This window comes from Haliaeetus albicilla, chromosome 27 (assembly GCF_947461875.1).
Source record: "Haliaeetus albicilla chromosome 27, bHalAlb1.1, whole genome shotgun sequence".
NCBI classification, from domain to species: Eukaryota; Metazoa; Chordata; class Aves; order Accipitriformes; family Accipitridae; genus Haliaeetus; species Haliaeetus albicilla.
In genome coordinates this window covers 17614556-17633942 of record NC_091509.1, presented here as the reverse complement: position 1 = coordinate 17633942, position 19387 = coordinate 17614556, and the positions used below count along the sequence as shown (strand labels likewise).

General features: G+C 52.4%; 1 protein-coding gene across 1 annotated transcript; it reads left to right on the top strand.

The window, feature by feature from the left end:
• Positions 1 to 9554: 9554 nt before the first annotated feature.
• On the top strand, positions 9555 to 13051 carry WNT8A (Wnt family member 8A). Its single transcript, XM_009928171.2, has 6 exons — positions 9555 to 9625; positions 9717 to 9750; positions 9967 to 10105; positions 11088 to 11213; positions 11341 to 11483; positions 12485 to 13051. The coding sequence occupies exons 1-6, from the start codon at positions 9555 to 9557 to the stop codon at positions 13049 to 13051; spliced, it is 1080 nt and encodes a 359-aa protein (XP_009926473.2).
• The last annotated feature ends 6336 nt before the right edge of the window (positions 13052 to 19387 follow it).

Here is a 19387-nt window from a genome sequence, read left to right as displayed (position 1 = left end):
CTTTGTAATAGCTCCAGCCTCCCCACCGCTCCTCCTGACATGGACCATTTTATTTCTGTCCTGTCCAGGCTCCTATTTCAGTGGGAGCTGGGTAACCCAAGCCCACGGCGCTGCTTCGTGCCAACTCTGGCCATCAACTGCCGGGCATCAGCTCCGGCACGGATCTCACCTGGTACCGGCAAGGGTGGGAAGGAGCGAGGGTGTTTGGAGGGAGAAGGCGTCAAACACAAACTTTTGTGCCAGCTGCAGTTCTCCCACATTGGCAGACATCCCCAATAACGCTAAAGATTTCGGTGGCATTAATCCAGATTGAGACGGGGGCAACAAAAACGATATAAGCCTGGGCGCGGGAAGGCTGCGGGCACCACTGGAGAATTGCTCTTGCCCACCCAGCACTCCCCACATCTTGGTCATGTAAAAAAGGGAGGTGTTTGCTCTACTGAGGGCTTCAGAGCAGGGAAAAGCCTGGAGGAAACTTCCCCCAGCATGAGCGAGTGGGGATTTGTTGTGACCATATGATAAACATGGTCCTGCCCAGACATACCCCTGCCACAGGGCAGCCCTGGGGCGGCACGGCACGGCACGGCACGGCACGGTGCTCCCTCCCAGGGGTGTGCCGCCCCGCTTGGGTCCACACTGGCATCGCCTCTTCTAACACACCCAGCTGAAAATCATCACGTCTCTGTTTTAACAGACCTCTGGCACCATTTTATTATCACGCTGCTTTAACATCCCAAGCGCAATGTGCGCGGCTGGAGCTCCAATTTATTTTTACTTCTCTTTTAATGCGTTTCACGAATACCCAGGGAATTGGAAATGTCAGGACACCGGCGTGGCTGTATCAGCCGCAGGAATCTGCCTCCCTGTTCAATAGATAATTGAAGACTATTTCAAACGGGAGCTGCCTCAACGTGAGTGTTGGCTCCTCATGGCGCTGACCCTGGCTTCATTTATTTTCTAGCTCTACAAAGGCCTAATAAAGCTTTAACTTACCTGCTTTTCTAAACTTTACATCTGAAGCATTCAGCGGTGCACGGCCAAGGTGGAAATAAAAGAGCTTAACCTAAAATAGCACTCAGTATTCAGATTGGGCTAAAAAATATAAATCCCAGAGCCATGCTCAAATGGCAGGGATGCTATTTCTCTCTGTAACGCCGAGGTAAATGCACCAACTGGGAAGACCCATCGGTGACTTCGGTCCCTGCATCAGCGTTCACCGAGTCCCTGGGGAGGGGTCCTGCTTCAGGGGACGGTGCCACACTCGGACCCCTTGGAAAGGCAATTTATTGAGCCTTGAGATTAAACCTCTGGGCACTGCTAACTCCTGCATAAGCCAAGTAGGAACCAAAACACCGATGGGAGCAGGGCTGGGTTTCCCCGTGGGTGCCGGGTGCCTCCAGCCAGACCTGCCAGCGTTCAGGACTGGCAGCACCCAGCTTACCCTGCAGTTGATATATATTAACAATGCCAACCTCACCGTGGGGGATTTAAGCTAGGTGGGCTGCCAGGGAGGTGAACCGGGCAGGATTTAGGAAACCTGTGCTCCAGGCCACTCTCCTTGAGCAAGTCTCGTCATCTCACCACACTTTGGTTTCACCACGTGAGGACTGGGAGCGGTGATACCGATCGCCTTCGTGCACAAGAGGCACCTGGGCAGCCTCCCTCCCTCCCGTTCACACAGGCAGCAGAAGTCCAGCGCAACGCAGAGTCCCTGAATACGGTCTCCATTATTTCCCAGTAGTTACGTGCAGGCAAGCTTTCCTGTCCCTGAAAGGACATTTTGCTAAAATATTGCTCCTTGTCGCTCTGAGCGCGGCCAAACAAACCACAGAGCCACAATACAGTTTTGTTTTTTGTTTTTTTTTTAATCAATACAGCTTGAAAAACCCAGGGAAGGGCCAGCCAACCTGAGCAATGAGCATCAAAAAACCGTCGGAGGTTGTTCTGACAGGTGGGATCACTGGGTGGCTTTTATCCCAGCTGCCACTTGAGCTACTCGGATGGAGGGGACTTTGCAAACCTGTCCCATCCATACCTGTCCACCGGCCGCCCGAGCACTGGCAGCATCCCAGCCTTGCTCTGCCACCGGACACTGGTGGGTGCTGGGACGGGCTGGGGTGGGTGTGCGGTGTGGGGACATCCCACAGGGGGGAGCCTTGTCACCAGCCTGCAGGTGACACTGCCCTGGGACACTGCCTGGGGGACATCATCCCGGGGGGGGACACATCATCCCGGGGGGACACACATCATCCAGGGCATCCCCACCGGCCACTGCATCCACTCAGGCTACGCTGCACCATTGTGTTTGATCCCACCACGGTAAGTTTTGCTCCGTTTCCACCCTCTCTGAATTGAAGGATGCAAAACATACTGTTTTCATCCTCCACGGGGCTGGGCAAAGCTCCCTCCAAAACTACTACAGTTCAAGTTTTCAGAGCTGATCCGGGATTTGGGGAGGGAATACGATCAAGGAAATCTGTTTTCAAAGCGTCTCACTGGGAAAAATTCATCCCATGGAAGGTCCTAATGGGTGTCCGTGCCTGGAGGATGCTGACAAGCTGGACCCGTGAACCAGATCCCCACCTTACATGTTCCCATCGGGTCAACTTTAAACCAAACAGTAAAGGCCTAAAACTGGTTTAGTAAAACCAGAGACCTTGCCATGAGTTGTCACCTCACTCTAAACTCAGGTAACACTGGAGATGTCTCCTCCCACCTCAAAGATTAATAAATGCATGGCACTGCCTTCATCCACAAACTGATTAAAGCATCTATGTGAACATGACATTACTGCCCTGCTCCATTAAGGAATGGAAATATGCAGCTCGATGCCTGTGAAAAGACAGGCAAGGCAAGAAGAGTTTCCTTGGGGGGAGAAGAGCAAAGTGCCGGACCCTCAGCGGGCACCACGGCGGGGAGCGAGCCCCCGAGCAGCGCAGATTCCCCACAGCCTTTGTGGGGCAAAACAGGTGCCAGAAGCAGGTTTTATCCTCATTTTGTTTTTCCCAGCAAGACTCAAAGAACTTTTAAAGTTGCCATCCAGCCCAGGATCCCCCAGAGGAAGCCTCAGCTTTCTGCACTCAGAATCACCTCTGTCCAAAGAAATAAAGATGCGTTTTCAGAAAATATTTGTAGCTCAAATCACCATTTTCTTCTGCAAGTCTCAAAACCTCCTACACTCAGTGTGCCAGACACAGCCGGCACTGACACACGTATGCTGCAGCTCAGAAATTAAGATCTTTGGGCTTAATCTGTTCCCCATGACACAAAGTGGATGGGGGACAGGCGGGGTGACACAGCCGCAGCCACCAAGGGATATTGCGAGGAACCACGCTGGGAAAGGCTGGGAAGCACCACATGAGCCAGGTTGTAATCAGTTAATTTAACTTGAGTTTGGCAGGGAATGATTAAGAAGGAGGTGATAATTTTCCTCTGTATCAAGTGCCCAATCTCTTCCTGGACAGGCTTTTATCTGCTGAGGTGACACATTGCCAGGACCGAATGCCCAGGCAGTAACCTATCTGCTGCACTAACACCGGTTTGCATGACACTTCCTTTAAAGAAGGAGAGAAAAACAAAGCACTTGTCCCTACTTTATAATGTTGCTGTGTAAACAGCCCTGTAGGCTTTGAAGGACACACCTAAGGGAGGCAGGTGAGGTGAGGCTGATCAGGTCACGGAGCTGCCTCTCCGAGGCCAACCGACCGGGTGGCTGAGTCCTCTCGAGAGTCACCGAGACCTGAAGGTTGATCTAAATGGGGGTGTTTTACGCTGCCCCACTTTCTGGGGCAGCTCGAGACACGGCAGGACCAAGTTTGGACATGTCATTGCCCAAAAGTAGCTGTGCATCATTTTCGGATGCTGTGGAGACAGAGGCATGGAGTAGCCACTGGGATTTAGGAAAGTCAGACAGGATGGACCAACAACCCCACAACAACCCTTTTCCAGGTGTAGATGCTCAGCAAGGAAAAGTTTTGCTCCTCTGGAAGGGCCAGGAGAGTTTGGGCAGGAGATGTGACCTCCCTCCACAGCGCAGGGGGGATGCTGGTGCCTGCACCTTGGCAGAGGGCTGTGCCAGAGCTTTTATCGAGATATTTGACTCTGCAGGCTCATCTGCTCGTTGCCCCCATGCTGGGAGGGCAAGGGAGCTGCTTTTGGGAGTCTGGAAAGGGGTGAGGACAGGGAGACAGAGGCTTAGGAGGGCAGCGGGGAAGTCACTGAAGAGAGGAGACAGTGGAAGAACACAGCTTTAAAACATGAAATGCAAAACCAGGGGGAAAGAAGGGGAAGAAATACCCTTTATCTGCTTGCAAGTGAAACAGCCCTGTTCTTCCCATGAGCAACGTCCCGGCTTGTCTCCTGGGCCGAGGTTGCTGTCTCGAACGCTCGTGTGAGCTTCTGCTCCGGCAGGCGTGCAGCTCGCCCGTGCCTCGGCACACCACCGCTCGCAGCCTCCCCGAGATGACTCGGCCAGGGCTTGCAACCTTCCTGGCTCGCCCCACGCCAGCAAACACCCATCCCGGCCAGACCAGCCGCTCGGCTCCACACCCCGGTGCTGGGGGACGGCCGCTGGGATCCAGGGCTGGCAGCACCGCGTGGGAATCTGGGGATCAACAAGTGACTTTACCCCAGGGAAACGGGCACTGCTGCTCGCAGGGCGAACAGCCCCCTCCAGCCGCGGCTCCCAAGAGCGGAGGAGCAGTCGATCGGGCTGGAGGGGCCCTGACCCGTCATCCAGCCCGTGTCCCCCCCCATCATGGCAGGGCCATGCTCACCAGTCTCGTTCCTGACACGTGGTGGGCCCCCAGCAGATTAAATCTACCCCGAGTCCCTTGCTCTGCCTCATGCTGATGGAAAAAAGAGGTTTTTCCTCCCTCGTTTGCTCCGTCTTTTCTTTTCTAGCCCAAACCCAATGTTCTGTGCACACGTGCCCGAGAGCTCCGCAATGCTCCGGTGCCGTTTTTACAACCCCCATCGGGACATTACGCTCTTCCTGAATCACCTTGACAGCCCTTGCTGGGAAGCATCCTTGTTCCCAGCTGGCTTGTGGCTGGAAAAGTCAGATTTTGGTTCCAAACTCCAATTTTTTGCTTCCTGAAACCAAAAGGCATAAAGCCCAAACTGTGCAACCTGGAGCCTCCTGGGTTTTGGCATCCTGAGAGTCCTGAATTCTATTCCAGAATGTGCTTCCTTCTGTAGCAGAGCTGCTTACCTTGGACTTGCTTGTTCCTGGCCTCTCTGATGAAATTCACTCCTCGTCCCATCACACCGTACATGATGCTTTGTTGGGAATCAGGATTAAAAGACAGAAAAACTGGTTGCATTGGTACAACTGAGAGGGGACAAAGTACTACGGGGAGGCAGGAGACAGGAACTTCTCGGGATGATTTTATCACTAGGAAAGCACACCCTAAACTAGCACTGTTGGACGTTTTAACCTTGTTTTCAGTGAACATCGAGCCGCTTCTAACTATGTGCCAAAATAGAAATGAAGAGGACTAAGCCCGTGGGATAGGTGTGGCATAAAAACCTGATTTCGGTTTCACCTCCATCCTCAATTACCATTCATTAATCAAAACATATTCGTTATACAGGCAAAACTCCCACCAGCGTTGCCGGGTCCAGGACCTGGGTCCTGATGGTGTTTGCTCCCGCTGGGAACCGCAGCAGCCCACGAGGGACCGCGCAGCAGGCAGAGCAACGGGGACATATTTTCCCCAATACGGGAAAGTTGGGACGACTAAAAAAAACCCAACAATTCCTGCGTAGAGCTGAGCGTGCAGCAGGATCGCCCTGTGGCTGCAGTCCTCCGTGATGGAGTATTTTGAAGCAAAGTGACGCGTCCCCTTCGCTGAGCGGCTGGCTGTGTACAGACCAAGGACGTGGTATCACCCGCGGGGGCTTGGGTGGCTTCCCGGGGCGAGCGGTGTGGGAGAGCACCATAAAACATCCTCCACCTCGCCAGCGAGGGGGTGGCTTTCTAATTACCCAGGTGGATTTTTATTGTGATGAAGCCAGCAGCGCAGGATTTGACGCTAGGGGTCTGAATGTGTCACCTGCCAGGGGCAATTTAGCAAGTGGTCTGTGCTTTATTTTCCTGTCGTCCACAGCCATGGGGCTCACCGATCCGACAAGCCGAGAGCCCATGCCTGCGGGACCCGGCAGAGTGTGTGGCACTTATATAAACCGATTTATGTCCTGTCTGCCTGCCCTTAAACCCCACATTCTGCTGTGAAGAGGGTTTTATGGGTGCCTGGGGCTGCACACAGTATTACCGTCTCTTGACTTGGGGCAGATACCAAAATATTTTAGGATTTTGATTGTCTCATGCAAAGCACTGGCTGTTTGGTCACGTAGGAAGAAAATAAGAAACAAAGCATCAACATTTTATCAGCAAAGCCAAGGGGCTCCAGCTGACGTTGAACACACCGCTTTCCAAACCGCCTGCCCTGCAACAGCACGTGGAGCCAATGCAAACTCCCGCGGTGCCACCGTGCTGGGCAGCTGACGGCTCGCTTGGAGGTCCCAGGCTGCCCAGAACAACTGATGCTTCATTTTCTGCATAACCAGGTAAATTCAACAGAATTTTCCCTTCAGATTTTTTTTTTTCCCCATCCAAGAGCAAACCAAAAGCAAGTTTCTAGGCAGCGAGAAAACCAAAAAGAAACTCCTTTGGCATCATTTCACAGATGAGACTACAGCTGAGGAGACACAGGCTGCGACCGGCGGGCTTTTCTCATGGGTGATGGGGGAGCACCCAGCCCTGCAGCCCTCCAGAACGCAGCCGAGCTTCGCCCACACGCGCCTGGTGATGTACGGAGCAAAGCACCGAAATCAGCTTCCGAGCAGCTACGCCCAGTCCAGCTCTGCCACTGATTTACCCCGAGATCTCAAGACCACCTGTCTCTGTGCCTCAGTTTACCCAACTGCAAACAGAGACAGCTATATTTAATCTCTTTTACTGCAAGGACATTGCATGAAGTGCTATATAAGTGCAAAATGTATTAACACAGCAAGACCAAAGTCTGCTTTTCCCTAAAGCGGGGAAGTCCTGCGGTGATACGACTGGGATCGTTGCGGTCCCATCGGTTTGCCAGGCTGGATGACCCCGCAGAAGCGCTGGCTCCTGCTTCCCAGGACCGAGCTGTAAACGCAGAATTAAAACTGCAGCAGTGCAGGAAGGCTTGTCCCAGCACGCTACTTTGTTTGCTGACAACTACTGTGAGTGCCAACGTTACAGGTGACTTTTAAGATCCCTGTGACTTTAATTGGAAAGGACGTTTTTAATAGCCCAAGCAAATAGCTGTGTGAACCTGCCAACTGCAGTGACTGCTTGCGGCAGAGCTTCACACCCAGAGACGCTGTTATTCTTCTGGTGTGTGATAGGAATATCATGTGTGAACTGACATAGCAGACACGCCAACATTTTTTTAGCTGTACAAGCTCTCTCAGACAAGAAAAAAACCAAAAACATCAATATGCCCCCAAGACAGCCAGAGACAAACCCCAAAATTACCTGCATGCATATAGAAAATGCACAGCAGATTTCCAAACTGTATGCATGGGCTTTAATCAATGAACTTCACTGATACATGGGAAACACTTTATTCCCAGTAATTGTTCTTTGACAGCTCTAACAAGTAGGATCTGTTGGGGATGGTAATGATTAAAATGCTGACTCACAGAGGGTTTTGCCATGTTGGCGGGACTACACCAGCTTTGTGCTCACTTGGAAGGTATTTTGCATCCCTGCTTTTCAACCAATCTGCAATTTTAATCCTCCGACTGCAAACAGTTGTTTGCGGCTTTGCCCAACTGACTCCAGGTTTCCCTTCTGCAGGGTCTGGAGGGAGAGTGTTCTCCTCTCGCTCCCCAACGGGCAGCAGGACAAGGAGGGTCCCTGTGCTTTCTACAGCCGGGAGCAGCAAGGAGCTCCTCTGCCTGCTGCTGGGAAGGAGGGAAGAGAAGTGACAGCCCCCCAGCTGCCTGGGACCTGAGCCGATAGACCTGCATTTCTGACATCCAGCGCTGCCATGTGTAAAACCATAGGGCAGGTTGGTGGCTTCGCGATGCTCTCGTGCACTTCGTGGCAAGACAGCAAAGCACTTGGCAAACGTGCAGCCTCCTGCCTGACCACGATGCCGCTGGCTGCGGCTGCTCGCCCGGGTGCAAAAATGGGGTTTATCCCCGCGTGGCCCCGTTTCCTCATGGCACAGCCCTCCAGGTGCCACGTGCGGTGCAGTCCCATTCCCTCGAATCCCACATTTGCAGCCCCTTCGTGACTCCCCTTGCAGTAGCAGTGATTAACACCAGGAGATGGGGGTACCCAGGGGTCAGCCGGGGAGCTGGAGGAGGAGGAGGAGGAGGAGGGCATGGCATGTCACTGTTTTTGGGCTAAGCACCCGCACTGCCCCGCTCAGCAGGCAGGATCCCTGCCCAGGGTGAGCCAGTCCCCAGCTGGGACCATTCAGCCAGAGGAAAACAGACCAAGAAGTTTCCATGAACACCATCTCGCTGTTGCTCCATCCGCAGCATTACAGCTCCTTAGAGCCCTTAATGATATTGGCCGTAACTATTAAGAGGCTTTTTTGGGTTTCCTCTGATAAGGATTTTCCTTTCCCGAGCACAGCCGATGGCTCAGCAGCGGCGGAGGCCCCTCGCTCCGCTCAGGGGGTACGGGCAGGGCTCCTGGCTGCGGAGCCAGCAAGCAGCCGCGCTTCTGCTGCGGCAGCCTTCACCGTAGGGAAATTACTAACCCCAGAAAACTGTTCCCCTAATTACAGCATTGGAGCATGGAGCAAACCACATAAATGATTCACACAGTGTTCCCAAGCTGCAGCCGCGTAAATTAGAGAGATTTCCAAACACTCCCGAGCCGTGCAAGCTGTTATCAGAATGGAAATGCAGAAACTTTTGACGTAAAGAGGCGAGAAGGGAAAAAAAGCCCCGCCGTTAAACGCATCTCTTCAGATCAAGAATTGCTGGGAGGTCTATCCCCTATAGATCTTTAGAGAACGGTTGTTAAAACTCCTCGGGGAGTTCTTGTAGGAGGGAGCAGGCGGATAGCAGGGGAACTATAGAAATGCATCAGCTTGTTATTTCGGAGGGACGCAGGGACTGAGCCTCCGCTGGCAAGCAGAGGATGAAAAGGAGAAGGCAAGCGGACTTGGAGCCAAGAGAAAGGGATGGCTGGCGGTGGGGAAGAGAGTTAAAAGTGTCCCATTGTTAGGGAAGTTTGCTCTCCTCCAGACCATCCTGCTCCCGGGGACACCGCGCCGCCTTTTGAAGTGCAACCTTAGGCGGTTCCTTGTCACCCATTGGAGCGGGAGCTTTTTTACCACATTAAGTCATTGGGTAGCAAATGAATGGGGGGTTTTGACTATTCACAACTTCACCTTATAAATATCAGGGCTGTAGGTTCCTGCAGCTTTCCTCCATCCCCATAGCTCACCTTGGGAAGGAGCGGAGGGAGGCGGCCCTGCTCGCTCGGGGACCTGCGGTGCGGAGAGCTACGGATCAGAGAAAGGGATCTAACCCCGCTCCTTGTGACAGCCATGAAGAGAAGCACCTTCCTCATCCTCTCCATCGCAGGGGTCTACGGTGCCGTTCTCCACGCAGCAGCATGGTAGGGTCCAACTCAGCGGAAAGGGCGTTTTTTAGGGATGCTCTTCAGCCTGTGGTAAACTGTGCGATTCATTCTCTTTTCTTTGTTTCAGGTCTGTGAATAACTTTCTGATGACAGGACCTAAGGTAATTAACACACGGGCGGCTGTCAGTAATTTAAGTAGAGCAATTTCATTTTGCAAATGGGAAATAGGACTTTTCCAAGGAACCCCATTTCCCAGAGCATATCGGCTCCAAGTCCTGCCAAGTAAGGAGAGAAAGGACTCGCAACCTCTTTACGCCTGTTTTCATTGATAAACGGTAAAACGCGGTGGATTTTAATCCCGCTGTTTCCCGTGCCAGGCTTACCTGACGTACTCCAGCAGCGTGGCGGCCGGGGCGCACAGTGGGATGGAGGAGTGCAAGTTCCAGTTCGGGTGGGAGCGCTGGAACTGCCCCGAGAGCGCCCTGCAGCTCTCCACCCACAACCGGCTCCGCAGCGGTGAGTGCGCCTTTACCTGCTGGCACCAGCATCCTCATCCCGGGATGCCTTTGGGTACAAGCCGGGATGCACTCCGGAGAGAGCTGGGGCTGCTAATTACACCGACAGATGGAGAAGGGCTTGGTGTCCCCAAAATCATGGGTTTTTTTCCTCTAACCCTACTAATTGGTGTAATGAATAGCACTAACATTTTTCTAGGAATCCCAGGCGCTCTCTGGATCTCTATCCGTGCTAGGCTAGAGCTCGGTCCTTCCCACAGTGCTGCTCCGTGGGCTTGCTCCTGCCACTTTGTGTGCAGCATCCCAGGGAGCGGAATGCTAGAGGCACCTGAGCTTGCAATGGGGAGAAGCGCAGGAGAGACGAAGGGAGAAACCAGACATGTGCTAAGAAACTGTCTTTGCAAGAAAGTTGCGGAAATATTTCAATACTATCTACTTCAACAAGCAGAAATCTCTTTTTTCCCAGAGCAGCATCTCTATTTGAATCTGTTAGGAAAGTCAAAAAAGAAACTAAATTAGAAGTGTGGGTGCAGACAGCTGTTAGCACAGGTTCAACGACCTACCGACTGAAACAAGATCAATGACGATTTTCCCCGGCAGGCAAGATCAAAGCACGAACATACCCCCCCCCCAGCAGGAAAGGACAGAGACAAACTGAGCGCCAGGTGAAGGGAGTGATAACTAACCTTGGCCAGAGCAGGACTGGGGCATTCCCTTAATTAAGACCCTACTCTTGCCAAGAAACTCCATCCTGTGCATGGACACCTGCATAATATTACACCAAATTGCTGAAACCCTTGATCCTGAAGCCTGAAAAGACTCCAGTCGTGAGCAGTTAATTTCTGTAGCACCTTACCTTTTGCACAGACTGTTTTTTCTTTTTTCCTTCTCGCACCTTTGCGGCATGGGAGATCTTCATTCCCAATAAACCGGGACTGATGCCTATGTTTGCACGTGACAGCTTTTTTTCCCTTCTCTCCCAGCTACCCGGGAAACATCCTTTGTACACGCCATCAGCTCTGCCGGCGTCATGTACACCCTCACCAGGAACTGCAGCATGGGAGACTTCGAGAGCTGCGGCTGCGACGACTCCAGGAACGGCCGCGTCGGTGAGCTGCCATCTCAAAACGGGCTGACATCATCTATCTCTCCATCCTCACATGCAGCCACCCGGATTTCAGGGCAGAATTTGGCCCAACGGGGCAGTTCTGCGCTTAGCGTGCATCTGTCTTGCAGGTGGCCGAGGCTGGGTCTGGGGAGGATGCAGCGACAACGTGGAGTTTGGGGAGAGGATTTCCAAGCTCTTTGTGGATGCTTTGGAAACAGGACACGATACCCGCGCACTGATTAACCTGCACAACAATGAAGTCGGGAGACTTGTAAGTCAAATACTTATTAATAATAATAATTATAATAATAATGTCTATATTGTAAACAAAATCTGAGAGTCTGGTAGGCTGTTCAGGTCCCCACCTCCAGCCCTCTGTGACAATCCGACACCTGTAGTGTTTGCATGGGGAAAAAACCACAGCCAGAATCTGACCCTAAACCTGAACTGCTGTAAGAGTCGTTCCCACTTCCAGCTTCAGCAGCTGGGTGCAAAGCAGTTAACTACTAGCACACACCACTAATTCAGAAATGCATGGGTTTTATACCCACCTAGAGCTTGTCTGGTCTGTAAAACAAAGCGAGAACCACCTCACTTTCTTGCAATATGCACTTCCAAGCTATTTGGCTGGGAAAGCCAGGTGTAGCCAGACTTGCCCCCCGCTCCCCGCCTGGGCCGGCATAAGCTCTCAGCATCTTGCCAAACCTCCTTGTCTGTAAAAACAAGGATGGCAACACTTAACATACCTATCTCATAGGGTGTGTCGAGACTTAATCTCACATAGATACCAGTGATTGGGACCTTATAAATACCAGAGGGAGATAGGTAGATAATATCTGTGAAGTGCTTGGCCTGGAGGAGATGCAGAGAGGTTGGGTATGATTATTCCAAAGCAGTTTCACACGTTTTAAATGAAACCTCTGAGAGGGATGATGGGTCGATGCTGTGATGAGGGAGGTGAGCGGCGTGAGAAGGACATGACCCGACAAAGGCTCTTTTTTCCTGGCTTGAAGAAACAGCTCCTTCAAGGGCTGGAGACAATAGTTGGTGCCCACTCATTATCTCTGTCCTTTAAATCAGTGAAGAGGGACAGATGTTTTCCAGGAACTGAAATAAGAGCAACAGCTTGTGTCCTGGAAGGACCTGAAGTCATGCCCCGCACGAGCCGCGTTTGACCCACCGTCCCCCAAATTAGAAGTGCCATAGAGCCTGGTTTTGAGATTTAAACGACGATGCTCTGCTGCTCCTAACTTCTCTACCGTTTCCACCAAGGCCGTGAAAGCCACGATGAAGCGAGCCTGCAAATGCCACGGGGTGTCGGGCAGCTGCAGCATCCAGACCTGCTGGCTTCAGCTGGCCGAGTTCCGCGAGATCGGGAACTACCTGAAGATAAAATACGACCAAGCCCACAAGCTGGAGATGGACAAGAGGCGGATGAGAGCCGGCAACAGCGCCGACAGCCGGGGGGTCACGGCGGAGACCTTCCACCAGGTCCACGCCACGGAGCTCGTCTTCTTGGAGGACTCTCCCGACTACTGCACGAGGAACGCCAGCCTGGGCCACCACGGCACCGAGGGCCGCGAGTGCCTGCAGACCGGCAAGAACCTCTCGCAGTGGGAGAAGAGGAGCTGCCGGCGGCTGTGCACCGAGTGCGGACTCCGGGTAGAGGAGAGGAGGACCGAGGTGGTGGCCAGCTGCAACTGCAAGTTCCACTGGTGCTGCACGGTGCGGTGCGACCAGTGCCGGCAACTGGTGGCCAAGCACTTCTGCTCCCGCCGCGATGCCGCCACCGGCCCCCCCAGCCACATCAAGCGGAGGAACAAGGGCCATAAGAGATAAGAAGGCGGCCGCGGCACCCCGGGAGGACGCTTTGGTGTCCCCACGCTCGGCAGCCGCCAGCAGAGCTGGGGTGGGAAGGAGCGTCCCCGGGGTCCGAAGGGGTGAGCGGGGCATCGCGCCAGGCGGCGGGGTCTCCCGCGGACGGATGCTGTGAGATTAGGAAGCGCAAGGCGCGGGCGCTGAGGGACCACCGTCCTTCTTGCTTCCATGTTTTTTTTTTCCTCAGTATTTACCAGTACCTTCTTTCTTCTCGTGAGTCACTTTATCTCTGGATGGGACAGAGGAAAGAATTTCACTTTCTAGGCGGGCTCGACTCCTCGTGCCACCACCGGCGGGTCCGCCGAGGGCAGCGGTTGGGGCTCCAGCCCCACAGCAAGCGAGGTGGGGATGGATGCTGTGGCCAAAAGCGGGTCCTGCTGGGTGGCTCCATCCCGGCAGCCCCGGGCACCGCAGCCGGGGCAGCCCCGGCCCAGCCGTTCATGCACAGCGGCTGCTCAGCAGCATTTCTAGTGGAAAACTTATGCACTTTCTGATGTGAGAGGAGGTTTTGCAGTGTCGTGGTGTGTGTATTACAACAACTGCAGCCTTTTGAGGGCTTTGATAAGTTTACAGCCAGTGTTTACAGATTTCATTTCCCTCCCCTTTCCCCTCCCCTCCTTTTTAGATTTTGTATTTTGGTACCAGAACCCCTGCTCGCAACAGACAGTAGCTTCATGTATTTGTACTAGATGAAATTAAGCAGTTTACAATTCCTACACTTTTTTTTTTTTTAATTAGCAGATAAGAATTCAGAATTCTTTATGCCTAATGTTGTTTATTAATAAGTTGTATTATTGCTTAGCACAATCTGTTTTCTCTATATATTTTGAAGGTATCCCTAAAGAGGTAGATTTTGGACTGTATTTTGCAATAAACACCCCAATGAAAAGGATTGCCTTTTTTCTTTCTGGCTTCCTAGGAGTATGACTTTAGGTGCAAAATTCTCCCTTTCTATGTAAAACCCAGCACTTCCAAGATTTCTCATCATTAATCCAAAAGCCACCGAAGCCAGTGAGAAGGTTGCTCTCCTAGACCTCAATAAAAGTTGGCTCCAGCCTTCAATCCCCGGAGGCTTTGCTTTAATACCTATCACCGTAATATCTAACCTTTTTCAAATGCTGAGTATGCAGGCACTGCCTGGCTAAAGCCGATTTTGAAGCTCCCAACGCCTCTTTAATTTCCCTAGGCCCGACATCTCCCAGACAATGCGAGCCTGCCCCGCTTTGATGTGGAAAGCATCGGCACTCACTGCAAAATTCTTGGAGGCACGAGAGGAGCCCTTTGAACTGAGGGCAGGAGAGAAAACTTGGGGACAGATGTGAATGCGTCTGCTGGTTCCCCGCTGCTCCGGGTGCAAACAGCCCCACACCACGGCGGGGAGGGCAGGAGGGGACACGCTCTGGCTGCTGCCATCCCAAGCGTGTCCTGCTCTTCTCCTGGCCTCCCCAGGGCTGTATTTCAGTCCGGATTGCTCCCAGGAGTCACAGAGCTGCTCCGGAGGGAGCCAGGGCTCTGCCACCACCTGCACCCGTGCTGCAGGGGCAAAGGATGCTCTGCCAGGCTTGCTTGCCAGCCAGGGGAGGAGGAGAAGGAGAGACAAGTTAAAAAAAAGAATAAACCCTACAGGTCTGCCAGCATATTGCGCCCACACTACCAATGCTTTGATGCTATTTTATCCGGGTATTCCTATGGCTCCTAGTGCAAACACAGCCTCGACATACGCTCGAGCCAAATCGGTAAGCTCAAGGTGTAAAACACACAAGTCGGGAAGCACAACTGACTTCCATGCATTCATTTTTGCAAAGAGCAGTTCATTAAGGCTGGGAGGGCTATGCCAGCGAGCCATCGGTTTGGGGTTTTTTTTGCTGCCTTTGGAGTAGCTGTTTCTAAAACTTCCATAACTAATAGGCCACGCCACCAAAACAAAAAACCCCAGGATTTTTGCACGGCGTTGCCACAGAAGCATTTGCAACCCACCAACATTTAGGCTGAACTGGAAATGATAAAACCAGGCCAAAAAAAGCCTTTTCCTGCATCTTGTGCATTGGCTGGCTTGTCTGCACAAAAAACCAGGCTCTACTTTAGTAGCATCTGCTGTGGTTGCCCGGACTGCTGGTACCCCGGGCCAGCGCTCAGCAGCACCAGCCCCATGCCTGGGCAGCCCCAGGAGCTGCGGGCACGGGGCGCTGCCAAAATCCCACTGACCCACAAAATGAGGTTACACAGAGCACAGGATGGTCGCTACTGATGTGCACTCAGAGGAGGGAAACAGTATTTCACCAGGATAATTCCCAAGCACACATGAAAAACATCTTGCTGTTATATCAGTAACAGGGTTAATAAACTGCATAGGTAAATCCCAGGAGGTGAGGGCTCCCCGTGAGCAGGCATGTTCAGGACATGCTGGGTATCATCTTACGCGTCTCTCTGCCGCATCTTTTCAAACTAACATTACTGCAGAAAAGAAGAAGTGACAGACTCGCAGGTGTCCATAGCACCAGACCAGATCTCTGTCCCACGCAGGCTCCGTCCCAGCGACATGGGGCTGCAGAGAGGAGCAGAGATGCCACAGCCGAGAACGATCCTTCTCCCGCTGAACCCTCCCGTTCCCACCAACCCACAGCCAGGGGCTTGCTGAGCCAGCACTCGCATCCGCTGCGTTGCATTTAAATGCTGGAGATGAACTGTTCTTCCTTGAATTTGTCTAATTGATTTTTTTAAGCCATTTACATTTCTGGCACCCAGACTATCTAAGGCAACGAGCATATCTTATGCAAAAGCCAGAGACCAAATGCAAATTGAAGCAAACTCAAGAGAAAGTTATGTACCATCCCATGATACAAATTTCCATTCTCTTTTTATAGTTCACAGAGATAATACCAAGTCTGAACAAATACAAAAAACAACTCTATGGCTTAGAGCTGCACCTTGCCAGAGATATTATGGTCCTGGAGAAGCTGAAGCTCTCTCATCCTCCCCCTTGTTGCTTGGATACAACAGTCATCAATTCTCACTACATTCACTACAAAACAATAGAAATTCAGGATCATCTTAATCCATCACAGCACTGTCAGGGAGCCCCTACACCCCTGCCCGCTGGTACTCAGTTTCTGTAACAACACACACAGAAATGCCACGTGCACAGAGTGGCACGGGGTAATAAACCCCGAGGCTGCCTGCAGGACACAATCCGTCAGGCTGATTTCATCATTTCAGGAGTGATTTTACCTGGGCAGCAAACTCCCGCACCGCAGTTTTCAAAATAAATAACGCCGCACACAGCAGAGCAAAGTCCTGTCACCTGCTGATTTGCAAAGGCTCGGTTCTCTAAGCAAAGAGCATTTGAAGCGACTGATGATGCTTCAAACCTGAATGTATATACTCCTGATTACCCAAAGTCAGCTCCAGTTTGGGACTCTGATCCCAACCACCTGTAACTCACTGCATGCTTGGAGGAAGGGATGGACTGGTCCTATAAAGCCTCGAGGAGGAACGTGAGGAACGTGATCCTGATTACAATGAAAAATTAAAAATCTTAATCTGGGCCAGGTGCTGTATGAGCTCAAACCAAAACCCTGCTGCCTGCCCCCGAAGAGCTGCCAGCACTGCTTCTCCCCTTCGGTGCCGACGGCTCCCCACAGCCCTGGGACACTGGAGGGGGTGCTGGGGATGCCCTGGGACACTGGAGGGGGTGCTGGGGATGCCCCGGAGCAGGCACAGCCCACCGGGCACCCCAAAGGGGCACTTCGGGCAGGGCTGTGGAGCTGCTTGGACAGCCCAGAGCTGCTGTTTGCAGGGCACAGCCGTTGCCACGGCCAGAGTAACCTACACGATAAGAAACCTGTGGGGTAGCAGTCGAATTGGCCTGAAATCACCGTTGGCTTTGTGGAGGTTTACCACCACCGTCCCAGCAGCGTATTTGTGCCTTTATTGTGGGAAAGGACTGGTTTGTAATCCATTTTTCATGAGAAAGGGAAACATGTTCTAAATGAAGAAATAATACAGTCCAGCTATAGCGTTACCACAGACCAGGGCAGGAGCCTTATGTCAGAGGAGCCTGCTCAACTAATAGGGTTTCAGAAAATCAGTGTTAGGATATTTGTACCATGATAATACCTCGTGGGCTAAACCCTCGAGCTTTCCCGGTCCTTCCCATCTAACCCAGGATCATCGCTGTCACCGTTTCACCCGTTGCCTCTCGGCCGTGCCGTGCTGCCGTCCAGGCACCCATCCCAGCACCTTCAGCAGGAGAAGCAGCAGCTGCCAGATTTTCTTCTTGTTTCTTCTTCCCAGTCAGTGGAAATGTCCCCGCAGCCTAATTCCCCTTCAGGCAGGATCACGGGCACGACTCCGTGCATGGCGTTGGCTGGCATCGCCTCCATCGCCGGGTGGAGGAAAGGCGAAGCTCAGGTGCGCACTGCGCCAGCCTGCTATCGATAGGGATGGATCGTACATCCTCGGGGCAGCCCCAGCACACGGAGGAAAACTCGTGTTCGCTTTTGTCTGGGCAGCAGCAGCACAGACCCATGGTGCCGCCGGTACGGGCTGAGGATGTCACCCAGCGCGGAAATTGGGTCCATGCTGTCGCTTTGGCTCCCTCTCCCAGAAGAGAGGGCAAGGATGGCTCTGACGGAGAAGTCACACCGTCCTCATCGGCCACGTGCCTCGTCAGCATCTCCCCGCAGGCCAGCAGGGACGTTTGTGCTCGCAGGTTGGGGTACCGCACGAGCAATACCTGCCCCGGTCCCCCACGACGCTTCGCATCGCCGTACGGTGACCATCAGCAAGCTGAGAATCGAGTTTATTTCATTCACAAAGTGCCAGCTCCGCAGGCGGTCCTTGCAAAGCAGTTTGGAGGTGGCCAGATTTTGGCCCAGCGCTGCTCCTTCCCACCCCAGCGGGGGCTGCTCTCTCCCCCCACGCCCCACAGCAGCCCCCGCCGCATCCCACCATCAGCCCTCCTTTACCCCAGCCCGCTTCGCTCCAGCTGTTAAACTCCTTGCCTGGTGGATTACCTTTAATTTATGCCACCAGTGCCCTTTCATGGATTATAATTCTGTATGAGATGTTTGTGCTGTATCCTCCCCCCGTATTAAAGTGTCAGGAGTATATCCCCAGGCCATCCATCTTCAACGCTTCCGCACGGGCTTGGCAATTCTCTGACATGAATATTATGGCTCTCAATGCAGAGTCTCCATCACTCAAGCTGACAAGTGTTAGAATCTCCTCTCTTGAACAGGGTAAGTGACCTTTTCATATGCAGCGTAGATTCCCGGTCACGCTGCATCTGGTGCAGTGAAACCAGTGAGTGCCAGCAATTCCCTAAAGTCTTAAAACACAAGTCACAGGTCCTTTTCAACTTGCAAAACCAACCCTTAGCATGACAAAGTTAAAGGGCCTTAATCAGCCCCTGGTTAGCCAGTCCCATAGAGGAGGATGAAAAAGCATCTGTGCGATGCCTTCTGCGGGATTCATTGACAGGAATTTTCAGGGCAAGATGGGGGATTTGGGTGTTTGGCTTGCTGGAGAGTATAGGAAAGATTTTGTGACCAGTTAGTGACTTTAGTGACTTTGAAACCTCAACTCTAATTTTAAGCAACATTTTTTTTAAGTGAGGTGCTTAAAGTTAGATCCCTAAACCTCACCAACCTGATTTTCAAAGCTGCTAAGCACCTGGGCTTCCCACAGTGTGTGCAGGAGCTTCCCTCTACCTGTGCCTTGAGAGAAGCAGAGGGAGAAAACAACCCTTGAAAGCCCTTCCAGCTCAGACCTTCACAGCTGTGCTGCCGTGGGGACACTCCAGTCCAAGTTGCTCGAAAGTGAGTCCCCTGGAACTGAACTGCATGGCTATTCAGGTTAAATCCCCCCTACAAAATTCACACATTACCCCAAGTCTTTGGCTAAACTAGTGCCTAATTTTTTTTTTTCTTCTCTAGAGAGCAAAAGTACTTTCATCGCAACTCTGCCACCTTCCCTCTACGAAGCTTCTCGTAGTGGCTCATTGCCAGCACAGCGCAACAGAAACTTGTTAACACCTTTTCAGCTCCCTCTTAATAAAGTCAAGGCAATTAACAGCTTCGCTATTTACAAAACAAATCCTCTTCGCAACACCTGAGAAAGAGAGTTACAAGTGTTTCCCAAACATTTCTCAGTTGGGGAGAACACCTACAATAACTGTCTACTGGGATGTGTTGCATCTGCTCTCCCTGGCTGGAGAGGACGAGTCCATATTCTCCTGGAGTTCACACTGCACTTCCATCCAGGACACCAGATCAGCCAGCACAGATCTGCTGGGAA

Coding starts and splice junctions, on each gene's coding strand:
- WNT8A (XM_009928171.2), top strand. CDS start 9,555: ATGAAGAGAAGCACCTTCCTCATCCTCTCCATCGCAGGGGTCTACGGT. Junction 9,626..9,716: donor GTTCTCCACGCAGCAGCATG/GTAGGGTCCAAC, acceptor TCTTTGTTTCAG/GTCTGTGAATAACTTTCTGA. Junction 11,214..11,340: donor CTCCAGGAACGGCCGCGTCG/GTGAGCTGCCAT, acceptor TCTGTCTTGCAG/GTGGCCGAGGCTGGGTCTGG.